General features: G+C 34.4%; 1 protein-coding gene across 1 annotated transcript in view; it reads right to left on the bottom strand.

Annotated features, from left to right (window-relative positions):
* The window catches only part of RP1 (RP1 axonemal microtubule associated), a 715,393-nt gene that overhangs the window by 87,144 nt on the left and 610,671 nt on the right, over positions 1–17,578 (bottom strand). Inside the window, exon 47 of the mRNA XM_043976222.1 lies at positions 5,243–5,369. Within this exon, the coding sequence (XP_043832157.1) occupies positions 5,243–5,369 (127 nt within the window). The remainder of the gene's footprint in view (positions 1–5,242; positions 5,370–17,578) is intronic.

Below are 17,578 nucleotides of genomic sequence, written 5' to 3'. Positions count from 1 at the left end.
TATAAAATAATTTTGGCAGTTTGATTGATATGGCAATGTATAAGTAAATTAATTTTAGTAGAATTTTCATTTTTATTATTATTTGCTGGGAAAACTGAAAACAGTTTGGCAGAAACAATTTATAAACCAACATTTCAAACCATATACCAAAATAAGATAAAAATAGGTACATAATTTAGATAATAAACATAATACCATAAGCAAATTAGGGGAAAATGTAATAGTTTTCCAGCCCGAACTATGGATAAGGAAAGAATATATGACCAAACAAGAGAAGAGCATTAAAGGATGTAAAATGGATCATTTTGATTTTATTATTTTTTTTAATTTAAAAATTTTGCACAATCAAAACCAATGCAGCCACTATTAAAAGGGAAGCAGAAAATGGGAGGTTTTCCTCAGCAATTTGCTTTGAAAAAGGCTGCATTTTTCAAACATAATATGAGTCATTTCCCTATTGACAAATGGTCATAGAATATGAACAGGCAGTTTTCAAATGAAGAAATCATAGCTATCTATAGTCATAAGAAAACAATGCTTTAGGTCAGTATTAATTAGAGAAATGCAAATAAAAACAACTGTAAGTTTCCACCCCACCTCACATCACACCACACCACACTTATCAGATTAGTTAATATTACAAAAAAGGAAAATGGCAAGTGTTGGAGGGGATGTGGAAAAATTGGGATGCTCACACACTGTTGGTAGAGTTGTGAACTTATCCAATGATTTTAAAGAAGAATTTGAAACTATGCTCAAATGGCTATAAAACCATTCATACTTTTTGATCCAATAATACTACTATTAGGTCTATATCCCAAATTGATTTTTTAAAGGAAAAGGACCTATATGTACGAAAAAATACTTATAGCAGCTTTTTGAGGGTGCAGAGAATTGGAAATTGAGGGGTTGATCATCAATTAGGGGAAGGCTAAACAAGTTGTGGCATATTATGGAATGCTATTTTTCTATAAGAAATGATGAACAGGATATTTTCATGAAAAAACCTGGGACAATTTACATGAACTGATGAAAAGTAAAGTGAGTAGTATCAGGAAAGCATTGTATATTGTACAATGATCAACTATGAATGACTTAGCTATTCTTAGTAATACAAAGATGCATGAAAACCCCAAGGAACTTATAATGAAAAATACTATCTACTTCCAGAAAAAAAAATGTTACTGTAGTCTGAATTCAAATTAAAGCATACTATTTTTTTAACTTTATTTATTTTTACTTTATTTTTAAAATATTTTCAGGTGTGTGTTTTCTTTCACAACATGACCAATGTGGAAAAAGAAAAACAAGAGATTACTGGTAACTTTTTTAAAAATTATGAATAGAATTTTATTTTCCAAAATATATGTAAAAACAAAATTTTAACATCAATTTAAAAAAAAAACTTTGTGTTCCAACTTCTCTTCCTCCCTCCATTCCCACCACCCACCCACAAGAACTCAAGCAATTCAAAATAAGTTATACATGAGTAGTCATGGAAAAATTTCCATATTAGCTAGTTGTGAGAGAAAACAGACTGGTAACTTTAAAGAGGGTTGTTTCAATTGAATAGAGAGGTCAGAATCCAGACTATATATAATTTAGAATAGAGTTAGAAGAGGGGAAATACAAGCAGAGTCTAGATAGTTTTTTAAGGTGCTTAAGCATGAAGGAGAATGGAGATATAAGATGATAGCAAACAGGGATGGCAGGATCAAATGAGATTTTTTTGTTTATTTTGTTTTGAAGGATGGGGGAATCATGGGTATATGAGCAGCAGGAAAACAGTCAATATATAGTGAAGATTAGTGGGATTAGGGTTGACAAGGGGAGGGAGTAGAGTCTGTTAAAGAAGAAAAAGGGATTGGAATCAAGAATTTATGGAATAGATTTTTCCCCAGGAAGGAGAAGGGCCACATCTTCATCTAAAAAAAAAAAGGTATGAAAAAAGTGATATTTGGGGTAAGTATTTGAGGAAAGGGGAAAAAAGAAAATTCTTGGTGAATGGTCTCTTTTTTTCAGTAAAGTATTTAATGGGATCATCAGTGGAAAGGGTGGTGGGAGGGGCACCACAAGCAGCTTAAGGAAGAATTAAAAAATGTGGTATGGCATCTTTATAAGTGGTAAAGTGAATCAATTACACAAATACAAAATTTTCCTTTCTTCAGTGAGGATCAAGTTAGCAATATGTAACATACATTTGTAATAGACCCTCTCAGTCTGGTTTTGTGACTTTTTATACATCTACTATATCATCACATGAATAAGAGTGAAGGTAGTAGAGGGTAAGAGTAATCTAAGATTGGGATACAGCAAGACATAACTGGAAATAGAACAAGGGGTAATGGGATCAGGATTTATAGATACTGTTGGGTTGTACTGATTCACCAAGTAGTGAAGTTAAGAAAAAGAAAAGAGTGTAGCCAGGGCAGAATTGATGAAATGGGGGGAAATTAAGGGATAGTAAGATTGGATGTCATAGTGACGATAACAAACAGGGTTAAGAATAAAGCTAGAAGTGAAGAGTTTAACCAGTGTAGGATTGATGACCTGAGGGTAAAGAAGAGGATTAGGGGGTTGTAAGGCAGAGGGAAATGTGGAATGATAGACTTATTTATCCAAGTCCAATCAGATTGCAATTTATTATATTCCATTTCTTCTATCAGAATGTAAACCCCTTGAGAATAGCAACCATCCCTTTTCTTTCACATTTACTCAAAAAAACATCAAGCAAACTTCTATAAAACAAACTAGCAAATATAAAAGAACATTTTACTCAAGTTTTTAATCCAAATAGGGCAAAAACAAAAATATCAAAAGAGAAATTCCACAAGGTAGATTGAATCATTGTCTTCTGTTACTTTCAATTTTTCTCCTTTCTCTTCTGGAGCTCCTTTACGGCCACTTCCCCCTACCCCACTAGAGTTCCTTACTCAGGGAAGTAGGTTTGACAGAAAAACTTGTCAAAAGGTAAAGTTAGTCTATGTCTATAAACATGATGACAAAATAGTTCCAAGAACTGTACCTTTGAGTCAACAAGCATGCTGGGAGAGGGTAAAAATGTCATGAAAGCCTACTATTAAAATCCTATCCTTTTCAGCTTCTGGTGACAATGCTTCTGGCATAATATACAGGTCTTGGGAAACAGGTGATTGTGTAAGAGTAAGAAAGACACACAGAATGAAGGCTTTCCACTTCAGCAATTTTGAAAGGTGTTTCTTCCATAAATAATTAACAACTATTTTTGTAGACCAAATGCAGACTATTCTCCCTTTTTGGAGGTGGTGAAAGGGCTAGAGAAGTATCATAGGTTTAACAACCTATAGCTTTCAAAGATCTACTTATCTGACCTTTATGTTCTTTTCTTTCCATTTAAAAAAAAAAAACATGCCTCAATGATCCTATTTTCTTTCTTTTCCGTGTGTGTGTGTGTGTGTGTGTGTAGTGTGTGTGTGTTTGTATGTGTGTGTGATTCTATCCCAATGTATTGAGACACAGCCTGGCTATTACTAAGGTGTACATGAAGTGACAGTTATTGAACATACTTGGGATAAGCATCAATCAATCAACTAGCATTTATTAAGTAACAAGTAACTACTATCTTCTAGGGACTATATTTAACTCATTATTGATTAGAAAAATGCAAATTAAAACAACTCTGAGCTACCACATCACACCTATCAGATTGGCTAATATGACAGAACAGCAAAATGGCAAGTGTTGGAGGGGATGTGGAAAAACTGGGATGCTAATGCACTGTTTGTGGAGTTGTGAACTGATCTAACCATTCTGGTGAGGAATTTGAAACTATGCACAAAGGACTATAAAACCTACATACTGGGGAATATAAAAACAAAAATTAAAATAGTCACTGCCCTCAAGAAACTTACAGTTTATCTGATGGAGACGATATGCACATCTATAATTAAATACAAAATATACATTTATATGTATATACATATATACAAAATAGCTAAAACATGATTTTACAAAGAAAGTTTTAGCAATTGAAAACATCAGAAAGGGGCTCATGTTAAATGTCAAACTTCAGCTAAGCCTTACAGGAAAGTGGGGGTTATGTGACAGAGGGGAAGATGGAGTGTCCTACAAGCCTGTTCAACAGCCTGTGGAAAGGAATAGAAGTGAAAACTGGAGACCATTCAAAGGAAATAGCTAGGATGATGAAATGCCCTGAGATGATACCATTTGAGTATCAGATGAAGGAACTCAAAATGATTAGCCTGGAATTATGATACTTGGCTTTAGAGACAAGAATTAGAAGAAATGGGTAGAGGGACAGCTAGGTGACGCAGTGGTTAGAGCACCGGCCCCGAGTCAGGAGGACCTGAGTTTAAATTCGGTCTCAGACACTTGACACTTAATAGCTATGTGACCCTGGGCAAGCCACTTAACCTCAATTGCCTCACCCAAAAACCAAAAAAGAAAAAAAAAAAGAAAAAAAGAAAAATAAATGGGTAGAAAGTTGCGAAGAAGCTAATTTACTTTTAAAGTAAGGGCTGGGTTTGTTTGTTTGTGTTTGTTTGTTTGTTTTCTTAATTAATACTTTTCCAGAAGCAGAATAGATTGTTTGGGACCATAGTGAATTTCTCTTTCTTAGAAGTCTTTGAGCTAGAGCTGATCCCCACTTTTATAACATGTTCATAGTGTTAAATTAATACCTTTAGGTTAATAAGGTGTTTTTTAAAATTTTTTGAAGCACTTTAAGGTATTTTTGAACTAAGTGACTTCTGAGGTCCCAGACAACTCTGAGCCTTTGGGATTCCTTAATACTCTCATTTTTGGTGAAGGTTCATTCATTGGGTCTTTTTTCTGCCTAGGCAAAAGAATACTGCTTCTAAAATACTATGAAATTGTGATCAATTTTTAAAAAAAGTTTCTAGTCATCAAGTTGTGACATTTCATTTGTCTATAGTCACATGGCTGAAGGTTGTAAATAGAGATGAAATATACACTCATATGTGTGCACACAAATACATGCATACACACACATACATGCAATGATAAAAGTGCCTTTTGGCCATTTCTGTAGTTAGCATTTTATTTTCAAAATCCAATGCATTATTGTGCATTGAAGTAGTCTGTGAATTTGTCATACCTCTCCACTACAAAGTAAGCTCTGTGAGGGCACAGGCCCTTTTGTTACTTCCCTTATATCTCCCACAAAGGATGTGTGTACAATAAGCCTTAATACATATTTGTGGAATTGAAATTAATTACAAACCTGTTGAGAAAGAACAGTTGGCTGTGAGAACTGGAAGTTCAGCCACTGTGCATCCTTCAACATTGGTGAAGAGTTGCAGAAAAGGAAATTCTATGCTCTCTTTATTTTTCTTATGCTGAAGTTTTACCTAAACAGACCAAAAGAAAGACATCAAATTATTTGCTAATCATTAAACTTGCATGTGCTATTCTTTTTTTTTTAAATAATAAACATTTTGATTTTTAGTTTAGGGTTCCAATAATAGTTCATAAGAGTTATTTTGTATAAGACAACTTTAACAAAATTAAAACAATTAAATAAAGTGAAAAATAGCATGCTTCAGTCTGTGTTCCAACAATACCAGTTCTTTCTTTGGAGGTGGATAGTATGTTTCATCAATAGTCTTCTGGTATTGTCTTGGGTAATTGTATTATTGAGAATAGTTAATTCATTCACAGTTTTTCATCAAACAATATTGTTGTCTTTGTGCACAATGTTCTCTTGGTTCTGCTCACTTCACTATACATCAGTTCATACAAGTCTTTCCAGGCCTTTCTGAAATCATTCTGCTTGTCATTTCTTATAGCATAATAATAATTCATCATCATCATATATCACAGCTGGTTTAGCCACTCCCCAATTCATGGGCAATCCTTTGATTTCCAATTCTTAGTCACCACAAAAAGAGTGGCTATAAATATTTTTATTCAAATAGGTCTTTTTTCTCTTTTTGGAGATATCGTTGGTATCTAAACCTAGCAGTGGTATTGCTGGATCAAAAGGTATACACAGTTCTATAACCTTTAGGGCATAGTTCTAAATTGTTCTCCAAAATGGTTGGATCTTTTCACAACTCCACCAACAGTAGATTACCATCTCGGGTTTCCTGCATCCCCTCCAACATCCAATATTGTCCGTTTTTGCCACTCTGATAGGTATGAGGTGATACCTCAGAATTATTTTAGTTTGCCTTTCTCTGATAATAGTGATCTAGACCATTTTTTTCATATGATAATAGATACCTTTGATTTCTTTGTCCGAAAACTGCCTGTTCGTATCCTTTGACCATTTATCAATTGAGGAATGAATTGTATATTTATAAATTTGAGAAATGAGGCCTTTATCAGAAATATTTGTTTCAAAAATTCCTTCCCAGTTTTCTACTTACCTTGTAATCTTGGTTACATTAGTTTTGTTTGTGCAAAACTTTTTAAATTTTATATAATCAAAATTATCTATTTTATATTTTGTTTTACTCTATATATCTTCTTTTGTCCAAAAATTCTTCCTCTGCCCATAAATCTGACAAACAATTCAATATACTCTTAATTTGTTTATGGCATCATACTTTATGTATAAATCATGTACACATTTTGACCTTATTTTTGTATACAGCATGAGATGTTGGTTAATACTTAGTTTCTGCCATGCTGCTTTCCAGTTTTCCCAGCAGTTTCTGTCAAACAATGAGTTTTGGCAAATAATGAGTTTTTGTTCCAAAAGCTTGGATCTTTGGCCTTATCATATACTATAGTCATCTAGTATAGTCTAATTTGCATCTATTCTATTCTACTGATACACCTGTAATTACCACATTATAATACAGTTTGAGATCTGGTACTGCTAGACAACCTTCTTTTGTATTTTTGCTCCATTGATTCCCATGGCATCTTTGAACTTTTGTTTTTCCAGATGAATGTTGTTATTATTTTTCTAGATCTATAAAATATTTTTTATAGTTTGATTGGTATAGAACTAAATAAATAAATGAACTTAGGTAGGATTGCCATTTTTATTTTATTGGCTCAGGCCTACCATTGAGCAATTAATATATTTTCGAATTATTTAGATGGGTTTTTATTTGTGTGAAAAGTGTTTTGTAGTTCTGGTAATATAGTTCCTGTGTTTGTCTTGGCAGGTAGACTACCAAGTATCCATATGGTCAATTATGCTGGTAGTTTTCCTAATAATGGACCAGCCCTTAACTCCTGGTATAAATCCCACCTGGTCATAGTATGTGATCCTTGTTATGTCTGGCTGTAATCTTTTTGCTAATATTTTATTTAAAAATTTTGCATTACTATTCATTAGTGAGATTGGTCTATAATTTGTTTTCTCTGTTTTGTTACTTCCTGGTTTGTGTATCAGTACCATATTTGTCTCATAAAAGGAATTTTGTAGGATTTCACTTATTTTTTTCAAATAATTTATGCAGTATTGGGATTAATTGTTCTTTAAATGTTTGGTAGAATTTGCTTTTGAATCCATCTGGTCCTGGGGATATTTTCTTAATATGTTCATTGATGGCTTCTTTAATTTCTTTTTCTAAAATTTGGTTATTTAAATATTTTATTTATTCCATTAATCTAGGTAATTTATATTTTGCAGATATTCATCCATTTCATTTAGATTGTCAAATTTATTGGCATATAACTGGGAAAATAGTTCCTAATAATTGTCTTAATTTCTTCTTCATTGGTGGTGAGTTCATACCTTTCACTTTTGATACTAGTAATTTGTTTTTCTTCTTTACTTTTTTGATCAAGGTAACCAATGGTTTCTCTATTTTATTGTTTTTTTTTTCATAAATCCAGCTTCTAGTTTTATTTCTTAATTCAATGGTTTTCTTACTTTCCATTTTATTCATCTCTCCTTTGATTCTCAGCATTTCCAACTTGGTGTTTAGTTGGGAATTTTTAATTTGTTCATTGTCTAGGTTTTTTTAAGTTGCATATGCTACTCTTAATCACCAGTAATACTTAAAATTTGGTTCAAACTCTAAATGAAAAATTGCATCAAGAAATTTGCAACATCCAATGGCTATTTCAAACATAGTTAGAGATTCCAAAATCCCAAAGGGAAAGCATTATTATTTAGAAGAGTTCTATAGGGAAGATGTAAAATACATGCAGAAAGCACTGGAAACAGAGTCATGTGGGTTTGAATACCATTTGCCTCACTAGCAACTAACTCTATAATTAGAGGAAACTCACATGACTTCTCTGAGTTTCAGGTACCACATTCACAAAATGGGGATAATAGTTTAGTGTTTGTAGCCTCTACCTCAAAAGATGTTGTGAGGATCAAATGATATAAAGTATATAAAATGTGTGGCAAATCTTAAATAGACCAGCTATTATTCTCATTCTTTTAAGTTAATTTTCTAATTTATCACTTATCTACTTAATAAGTAATTACAATAGTGATAATGATAGCTATCATTTATATAATGCTTTAAGCTTTGCAAAGCTCTTTGCAAATTTAAACTCATTTTATACTTACTACAAACCTGGGAATAATGGTGCATTAGAATTAAGTGGCTTGCAATACCTTACAATACAACTAAGAATCTAAGGCCAGATTTGAACTTAAATTTTCTTGATACCAGGTACAGAGTTCCACCTGTTCTGCTACTTGTTTTCTTCTAATCTTATTAATGATGTGTTCATCTTATGGGGGTTATCTCATATGAGATCAGATCATAGGGACCAGGTTAGAGCAAAGGGTATCTTGGTGCTCCTTGGTGGACTGTATCTACTTTTTCTGGCCCTGAACCTTAAGAGAACTGACTAAACCAACATTTTTGCTAGGAATTCTATAGGTCTTGCCAGATCTATACATTTGAGAGCTCCATGGTTGTCAGAAGGGGGAAATTATAAAGGAGAAGAATCAAGTAGGTGTCTTTAAGAGCAAAGGGTGGGGGGAGCAGCTACATGGCACAGTAGATAAAGCACTGGCTCTGGATTCAGGAGGACCTGAACTTAAATCTGACCTCAGACACTTGACACTTACTAGCTGTGTGACCCTGGGCAAGCCACTTAACCCTCAATACCCCACACAAAGGATAAGTGTTATAAGTTTTTTCATGATGATTCTAAGAGTAATCTGAGTTATATTTTTTTGGTAAGATACTTAACAAATATCTTCGATCAGTTCCTTGCTATTATTTGTATGTGTGTATGATGGATAACAGAATCTTCCTGTTCTTTTTCTTTCACTTTAGAGCATTGTTATCAATTCCTCTGCTTTCCATTTTCCCTGCCACCTAAATGGTAAATTTGCTTTTGGCAAAATGGGTAGAAAACATATTGTCTTTTCTCTCAGAGTATTTGTTTATTCTTTTGCCATGATCTAATTGGCTGACAGATATGTCACAATTGTTATAATAAAAACCACCTGGTTGTTCAACCCGTTGAAAATCAACTTGTTGATGAAACAAGTCTACATATTTAATGAACTAAAGTAAATATTTCGTTAAGCTCTGTGTTCTGCATTGACTAACAATTCTCTGTTGATGCCACTATAGCTGAAGAATAGATGTGTGTGTATCATAAAGCAGTTTAAAATTTGAAATTCATATTTTTCTTTAAAAACAAGCACAAAAAAGGGATCATGTTTCCAGTGAAAATAGGAAAGGTAACATTAAGCTGCCCATACACAGAGAGATGGCATCTAAAGTTTTCACACAGCAATTAATTAGCTTTTGAAATACTATTAAAATAAAGTTATTCCAAGTTATCTTGGTGTCCTTAATGTCTTACAAGCACATATTATTTAATCTTATTTATGGGAATACCAAAGCATATGTAATATACTTCAATTAATGTGCCCAGCAATTAATGCCCTTCAATTAATGTGCCCAGAAAATATAACTTTGTAGACATGTTCCAATGAGTTACTTGAAGCGATTGAGGTAACTTTTTCAGGGTCACATTTAAGTGTCTGAGACAATGTTTGAAATCAAGCATGGGTGTGCTACTAAATATTTAACATTTCAATAAAATTTTTAAAAGGTATACATGACACACTTTTAAGTTTAATCTGCATATTAACATTTTCTCCACTACTTTCCTAAGTCTAGACAAATCAACAAAACAAAAATGAAGCCCTAATTTGAAGTTATTGCCAGTTCCTGAGGGATAAATGAGCCGGCTCTACCACCATGTGAATCCAGGTCTTTCTCACTCACAGATTAATACCCTACTCACTATGCCATACTTAGCAATTATTATTTTAAAATATTGATATATGTGTATATATTATTATTTTAAAATATTGATATATGTGTATATATCAATACAGTAGCTAAGCTCATTGTTCAAATGCATTGTATATGGTCGTATATTTCTTTGTGATATACAACAGGTTAAAAAAAAAGTTAAATTGAAAGGATCTGCGCCCTGCCTGATTGCAGGATCTAGTCTAGGATAATATGATTTAAATTCATATTAAGGTAGTTTAGCAAACATACTGCGCTGTGAAAGAATGAAAATTTAGAAGAAAAACATTTTTTTTGTTTTACAATGAATTCTGTACCACTCTTTTTTTTTTTTTTTCTGGGCAATTGGGGTTAAGTGACTTTCCCAGGATCACACAGCTAGTAAGTGTTAAGTGTCTGAGGTCGGATTTGAACTCAGGTACTCCTGAATCCAGGGCCAGTGCTCTATCCACTACACCACCTAGCTGCCCCTTCTGTACCATTCTTTATGCTATAGAGTGAAAATATAGAGTCCTTTTTTTTTCTAAGTATTTACTATTTAAATTACTGTTACTGCAGTTAATAGGTTGCTTTTTGTGGCATGGACCTGTGATTCTTTTGGTTTAGGAAATAACATTTACGCAATTCCCTATACCAATTCAATTCAGTCACTGTGCTATAACTTGTAGTCTTATAGATTTGCTTGAAGCACTAAGGGGCTGTGACTGGCTCAGGTTCACACAGCCACTAGTATGGGTCAGAGGTTGTATCTGAGTCCAGGTCTTCCAGACTTGAAGTTTGGCTTCCTCTTCAGTGCACTATCTGCCTCCCTAGGAGCTTGATCGTTTTTTTTTTTCTTTTATGACTAGATCTGTGATTTAATTGGTGTGCAGAACTTCCTCAACCAATGGGGATCAGTAGCTTCTCTCCAACTATACAGCCTTAGAAAGCTGCCTAGGGCACTAAGATGTTAAGTGACTTGTTAGGTTACCTACATCCCATATATGGCAAAGTTTTCCAGATTGCAAGGCCAGCCGGCTACGGACTATGACGTGCTTCCTCGAGAGAGCTTATATATGGAAACAAAAGTTATCATCACATGAAAATATTCAAAACTCAACTTACCACTTACAAAATTAGTCTCCACTTAAACATTCCTCCTCCATTCAACACTAATCTATCCCTTTTCTCCTTGTCCCTTATGTCAAGGACCTAATAAGTAGTCTTTCCAAATGAGGAGCTTCAACAGATAATAATTTGAGTATCAAAAAATTATGAGACCTCCACAGGAAAACTGATAAACTACCAAGTATTTTTGCAGCAAAGACCCTATTTATGATTAGGATAAAATAAAAAACTTACCTGGGAAGTGTGCTATATAATGGTATCATGCAATTTGGTTACAAAATTTTCATCAAGGTGCAGTGGATAGAGCACTGGCCCTGGACTCAGGAGGACCTGAGTTCAAATCCAGTCTCAGACACTTGATACTAGCTGTATTGCCTCACCAAAAAAAAAAAAATCTACACCAAAAGAAATTAACACATAATCCTTCCTTCATTCTAAAATTAGCACATAGTTTCAGCTAAAATGTAAGCTTTTAAAATATAAGATAAATTAAGCTTATTTTTATAACTTTTTTCAAGAGATAACTTGAGATAATCAAACTTTTTAAAAGCTATTTACTATGAATTTCTAGTACCTATTTTAAAGATAATTGACTTTAAATCGCCTTTTCTAATACCAATACTTTTTGGATGAGAAGGATCTTGTATACATTAGTACATAAATCACTTGTGACATCATTAATGGAAGAATTCCTTCTCCTTCCAGTGGTGGAGATAGCTCTATCTATGCTTTCATTACCTGTGGCATATTTTTACATGCCGTTGTATAAATCCATTATTCAATATTCTGGGGACCTTTTCTAGGACTTTTTTTGGTGGGGCAATGAGGGTTAAGTGACTTGCTCAAGGTCACACAGCTAGTAAGTGTCAAGTGTCTGAGGCTGGATTTGAACTCAGGTCCTCCTGAATCCAGGGCAGATGCTTTATCCACTGCACCACCTAGCTGCCCATTGGACGTTTAACATTATCTCCCCTTCCCCAACCTTCCCAGTTTTTAGAATGTAGTGACATTGGACTCTTTGCCTTTTCTCTCACAAGACACTCACTCGGAGGCGGAGCCATGATGGAGGAGAGGAAATAGCAAGCTGCCTGAGCTCTCCTTCTGTTCCCTCAAAAAGAACATTAAATCAAGCCTCTGGATGGATTCTGAAACTACAGAACCTGCAAAGAGACAGAGAGACACAGTCTGCCAACCAGAGATAATTTAGAAGACTTCAGGAAAAGGTCATTCTCACTCAGGCAAAAGGGAGGCCCAGGACAGGGCAGCAGCCCAGCGCCGAGGGAATCGGGGCAAGTCAGCAGGAGCTGCGGGCCACAGCAGAACAATTGAGGCCCCTGGAATCTGGCTCAAAAATCTGGTAGCCAAGAAGAACAGTGGAAAAACCTACCTGTACCAGCGGGAGGGCAGGTTGCTGGCTGTGGGGCCGTGAGCGGAACAGAAGGGATCAGGTGTCTGGCCCAGCACACTCAGACAGGAAGTGCTGAGGGGCAGACTATACACATTATAAAGGCCTCAGAGTAAAAAGCCGGTCACACAGCACCTATACCCCTGCCCAAAACAGGGACCCTGGTGCCTCTAGAGCAGACCTCAACTTAAAAAATAAATAAATAAGCTGCAATAATGAGTAAGAAGCCAAAAAGAGCCCTCTCCATTTGAGAGCTTCTGTATCAATAGGGAAGAAGCCAACACAAACTCAGATGAGGACAATAGCCTCAAATTGCCTAGATCTGAAGCCTCATGAGGGAAGGTGAATTGGTCTCAAGAACAAAAAGCCTTCCTGGAAGAGCTCAAAAAGGATTTTATAAATCAATTGAGAGAGGTAGAAGAAAAAATGGGGAGAGAAATGAAAGCAAAACAAGAAAACTATGAAAAAAGAATCAGCAAAAAAAAAAAATAATAATCAGCAGCTTGGAAAAGGAAGCACAAAGATTGACTGGCCAAATGGGGAAAAAAGTGCATAATTTCACTGAAGAAAACAATGCCTTAAAAAATTCATCTGGCCAAATGGAAAAAAGATGCATAATCTCATTGAAGAAAACAATGCCTTAAAAAATTCACTTGGCCAAATGGAAAAAAAGGTGCATAATCTCATTGAGGAAAACAATGCCTTAAAAATTAAAATTGGACAGTTGGAATATAAGGAATCCATGAGACACCAGGAATCAAAAATAGAAGAAAATGTGAAATACCTTATTGGAAAGACAACTGATCTGGAGAACAGATAAACAGATCGAGGAGAGACAATTTGAGAATCATTGGACTGCCTGAAAGCCATGACCTGAAAAAGAATCTAGACACCATATTCCAGGAAATTATTAAGGAGAACTGCCCTGATATCATAGAAACAGAGGATAAAATCATCATTGAAAGAATCCACCGATCACCTCCTGAAAGAGACCCCAAAAGGAAAATTCCAAGGAATATTGTAGCCAAATTCCAGAATTATCAGGTGAAGGAGAAAATACTCCATGCAGCCAGAAAGAAGCAATTTAAATATCATGGAGCCACAGTCAGGATTGCTCAGGACCTGGCCGTTTCAACATTAAAGGACCACAAGGCTAGGAATATGATATTCTAGAAGGCAAAGGAACTTGGATTGCAGCCAAGAATCTATTACCCAGCAAAAATGTGCATTCTCTTTCAGGGGAAAAGATGGACATTTAATGACATTGGGGACTTTCAATCTTTCCTGGTGAAAAGACCAGAACTGAATAGAAAATTTGATCTTACCATACAAGACTCAAGAGAAGTTTAAAGAGGTAAACAGAGAGGAAAAAAAAAGGTTACCCTATTAGGTTAAACTGTTTATATCCCTACATGGGAAGATGATACTCATAACCCTTAAGAACTGTAAATGTATATGGGCAGACAGAAGGAGTTTACACAGAGGGTATAAATATAAATTGTCTTTGATGTGATGATACAAAAAAAAATTAAGGGGTTAAAAAGGGAGTCTATGGGGAGGAGAGGAAAGGGGAGGTGGAATGGGATGAATTATATCATATGAAGAGGTGAAAAAAAACCTATTACAACAGAGGGAAAGAAAGGAGGGGTGAACATTGTTTCAACCCTCCTCTTATTAGATTTGATTCAAAGAGGGAATAACATATAAATTCGTTGGGATGAAGAAACTTAGTTCATTCTTTAGGGAAGCAAAAGGGGAAGGGGATGGGGGGCTGATAGAAGGGAGGACAAAAACAAGGGAGAAAAGGGTAAAGAAAAGAGAGGGGGTGATAAAAAGGGAAGGCAGATTGGGGAGGCAGGGGTAAGAAGTAAAATGTCGGTGAGGAGGAATAGGGTGAAAGAAGGGGGGGAAAGTACAAAGGGGGTAAATATAATGGAGGGGAATAGACAGTCAGTAATAATAACTGTGAATGTGAATGAGATAAACTGTGCTATAAAACGGAAGCGAATTGCAAAGTGGATTAAAAACCAGAATCCTACAATATGCTGTTTACAAGAAACACATTTGAAGCAGAGAGATGCACACATAGTAAAGGTTAAAGGCTGGAGCAGAATATATTATGCTTCAGCTGAAGTAAAAAAGCAGGGGTAGCAATCCTTATCTCAGACAAAGCAAAGGCAAAAATAGATCTCATTAAAAGAGATAAGGAAGGAAATTACATCTTGCTTAAAGGTACTATAGATAATGAAGTAATATCAATATTAAATATATATGCACCAAGTGGTACAGCATCCAAGTCCTTAGAGGAGAAGTTAAATGAGTTACAAGAGGAATTAGTAACACTATACTAGTGGGGGATTTGAATCTCCCCCTCTCAGAATTAGATAAATCTACCCTAAAAATAAATAAGAAAAAGTGGAAGAGGTGAATAGATTACTAGAAAAGTTAGACATGATAGATGTCTGGAAAAAATTGAATGGGGATAGAAAGGAATATACCTTTTTCTCAGCAGTACATAGCACATTTTCAAAAACTGACCATGTATTAGGGCACAAAAACATCATAGTCAAATGTAGAAAGGCAGAAATAGTAAATGCATCCTTCTCGGATCATGATGCAATAAAAATTACATGTAAGAAAGAGCCAAGGAAAAGTAGAATGAAAATCAATTGGAAACTAAATAATATCATTCTAAAAATGAATGGGCCAAACAACAAATCATAGAAAGAATCAATAACTTTATCCAAGAGAATGACAACAATGATACAACATGGCAAAATCTATGGGATGCACCCAAAGCACTGCTTAGGGGGAAATTTATAGCTCTAAATGCTTACATGAATAAAAAAGAGAAAGAGGAGATTAATGAATTGGGCATGCAACTTAAAAAGCTAGAAAAAGAACAAATTAGAAATCCCCAATTAGATACTAAATTAGAGATCCTGAAAATTAAAGGAGAAATTAATAAGATTGAAAGCAAAAAAACTATGGAATTAATCTATAAAACTAAGAGCTGGTTTTATGAAAAAATCAATAAAATAGATAAAATACTGGTTAATTTTATTGAAAAAAAAGAAAGAAGAAAACCAAATTACCAGTATCAAAAATGAAAAGGGTGATGTTACCACCAATGAAGTGGAAATTAAATCAATAATTAGTCATTATTTTGCCCAACTGTATGCCAATAAATTTGACAATCTAAATGAAATGGATGAATATTTACAAAAATACAAACTGCCCAGGTTAACTGAAGAAGAAATAAAATCCTTAAGTAAACCCATATTAGAAAAAGAAATTGAACAAGCCATTAATGAACTCACTAAGAAAAAAATCCCCAGGGCCAGAGGGGTTTACGGGTGAATTTTACCAAACATTTAAAGAACAATTAATTCCAATATTATACAAATTATTTGGAAAAATAGGTGAAGAAGGAGTTGTCCCAAATTCGTTTTATGACACAAATATGGTGGTGATACCAAAACCAGGCAAAGCAAAAACAGAGAAAGAAAATTATAGACCAATTTCCCTAATGAATATTGATGTTAAAATCTTAAATAAGATATTAGCAAGGAGATTACAGCAAGTAATCACCAGGATAACACACTATGACCAGGTGGGATTTATACCAGGAATGCAGGGCTGGTTCAACATTAGGAAAACTATTAACATAATCAACTACATCAATAAGGAAACCAACCAAAATCATATGATTATCTCAATAGATGCAGAGAAAGCTTTTGACCAAATACAACACCCATTCCTAATAAAAACACTAGAGAGTTTAGGAATAGGTGGAGCTTTCCTTAAAATAATAAACAGTATCTACCTAAAGCCATCAGCAAGTATTATATGCAATGGAGATAAATTAGAGGCCTTCCCAATAAGATCAGGGGTGAAACAGGGATGTCCATTATCAGCCCTATTATTTAATATTGTACTAGAAATGTTAGCTTTAGCAATCAGAGAAGAAAAAAGGAATTAAAAGAATTAGTATAGGCAAGGAGGAAACACAACTCTCACTCTTTGCAGATGATATGATGGTATACTTAAAACATCCTAGAGAATCAACTCAAAAATTACTTCAAACAATTAACAACTTTAGCAAAGTAGCAGGATATAAAATCTATCCACATAAATCATCAGCATTTCTATACATGACCAACAAAGTCCAGCAGCAAGAGATAGAAAAAGAAATTCCATTTAAAGTAACGGTAGACAATATAATATGAGAGTCTACTTGCCAAGACAAATCCAGGAACTCTATGAACACAACTACCAAACACTCTTCACAAAAATCAAATCAGATCTAAATAATTGGAAAGATGTCAATTGCTCATGGATAGGCAGAGCTAATATACTAAAAAATGACAATACTGACTAAATTAATTTACTTATTCAGTGCCATACCAGACTACCTAAAAATTATTTTATAGAGCTAGACAAAATAATAACAAAATTAATCTGGAAAAACAAAAAATCAAGAATATCCAGGGAAATAATGAAAAAAAATTCACAAGAAGGTGGGTTAGCGGTACCCAACCTGGAGCTTTACTATAAAGTGGCAGTCATCAAAACTATCTGGTACTGGCTAAGAAATAGAGTAGAGGATCAATGGAATAGGCTAGGCACAGGAAACAGAGTAGTAAATGACATTAGTAATGTAGTGTTTGATAAACCCAAATACTCCAGATTCTGGGATAGGAACTCAGTATTTGACAAAAACTGCTGGGAAAACTGGAAGATAGTATGGCAGAAATTAGGCATAGACCAACATCTTATACTTTATACTAAAATAAGGTCAAAATGGATACATGATTTAGACATAAGAGGTGATACCATAGGTAAA

This window comes from Dromiciops gliroides, chromosome 1, assembly GCF_019393635.1.
Source record: "Dromiciops gliroides isolate mDroGli1 chromosome 1, mDroGli1.pri, whole genome shotgun sequence".
Lineage (NCBI taxonomy): Eukaryota > Metazoa > Chordata > Mammalia > Microbiotheria > Microbiotheriidae > Dromiciops > Dromiciops gliroides.
Note: the sequence above shows the minus strand (reverse complement) of the source record. Positions and strands in the feature narration are given on the sequence as shown.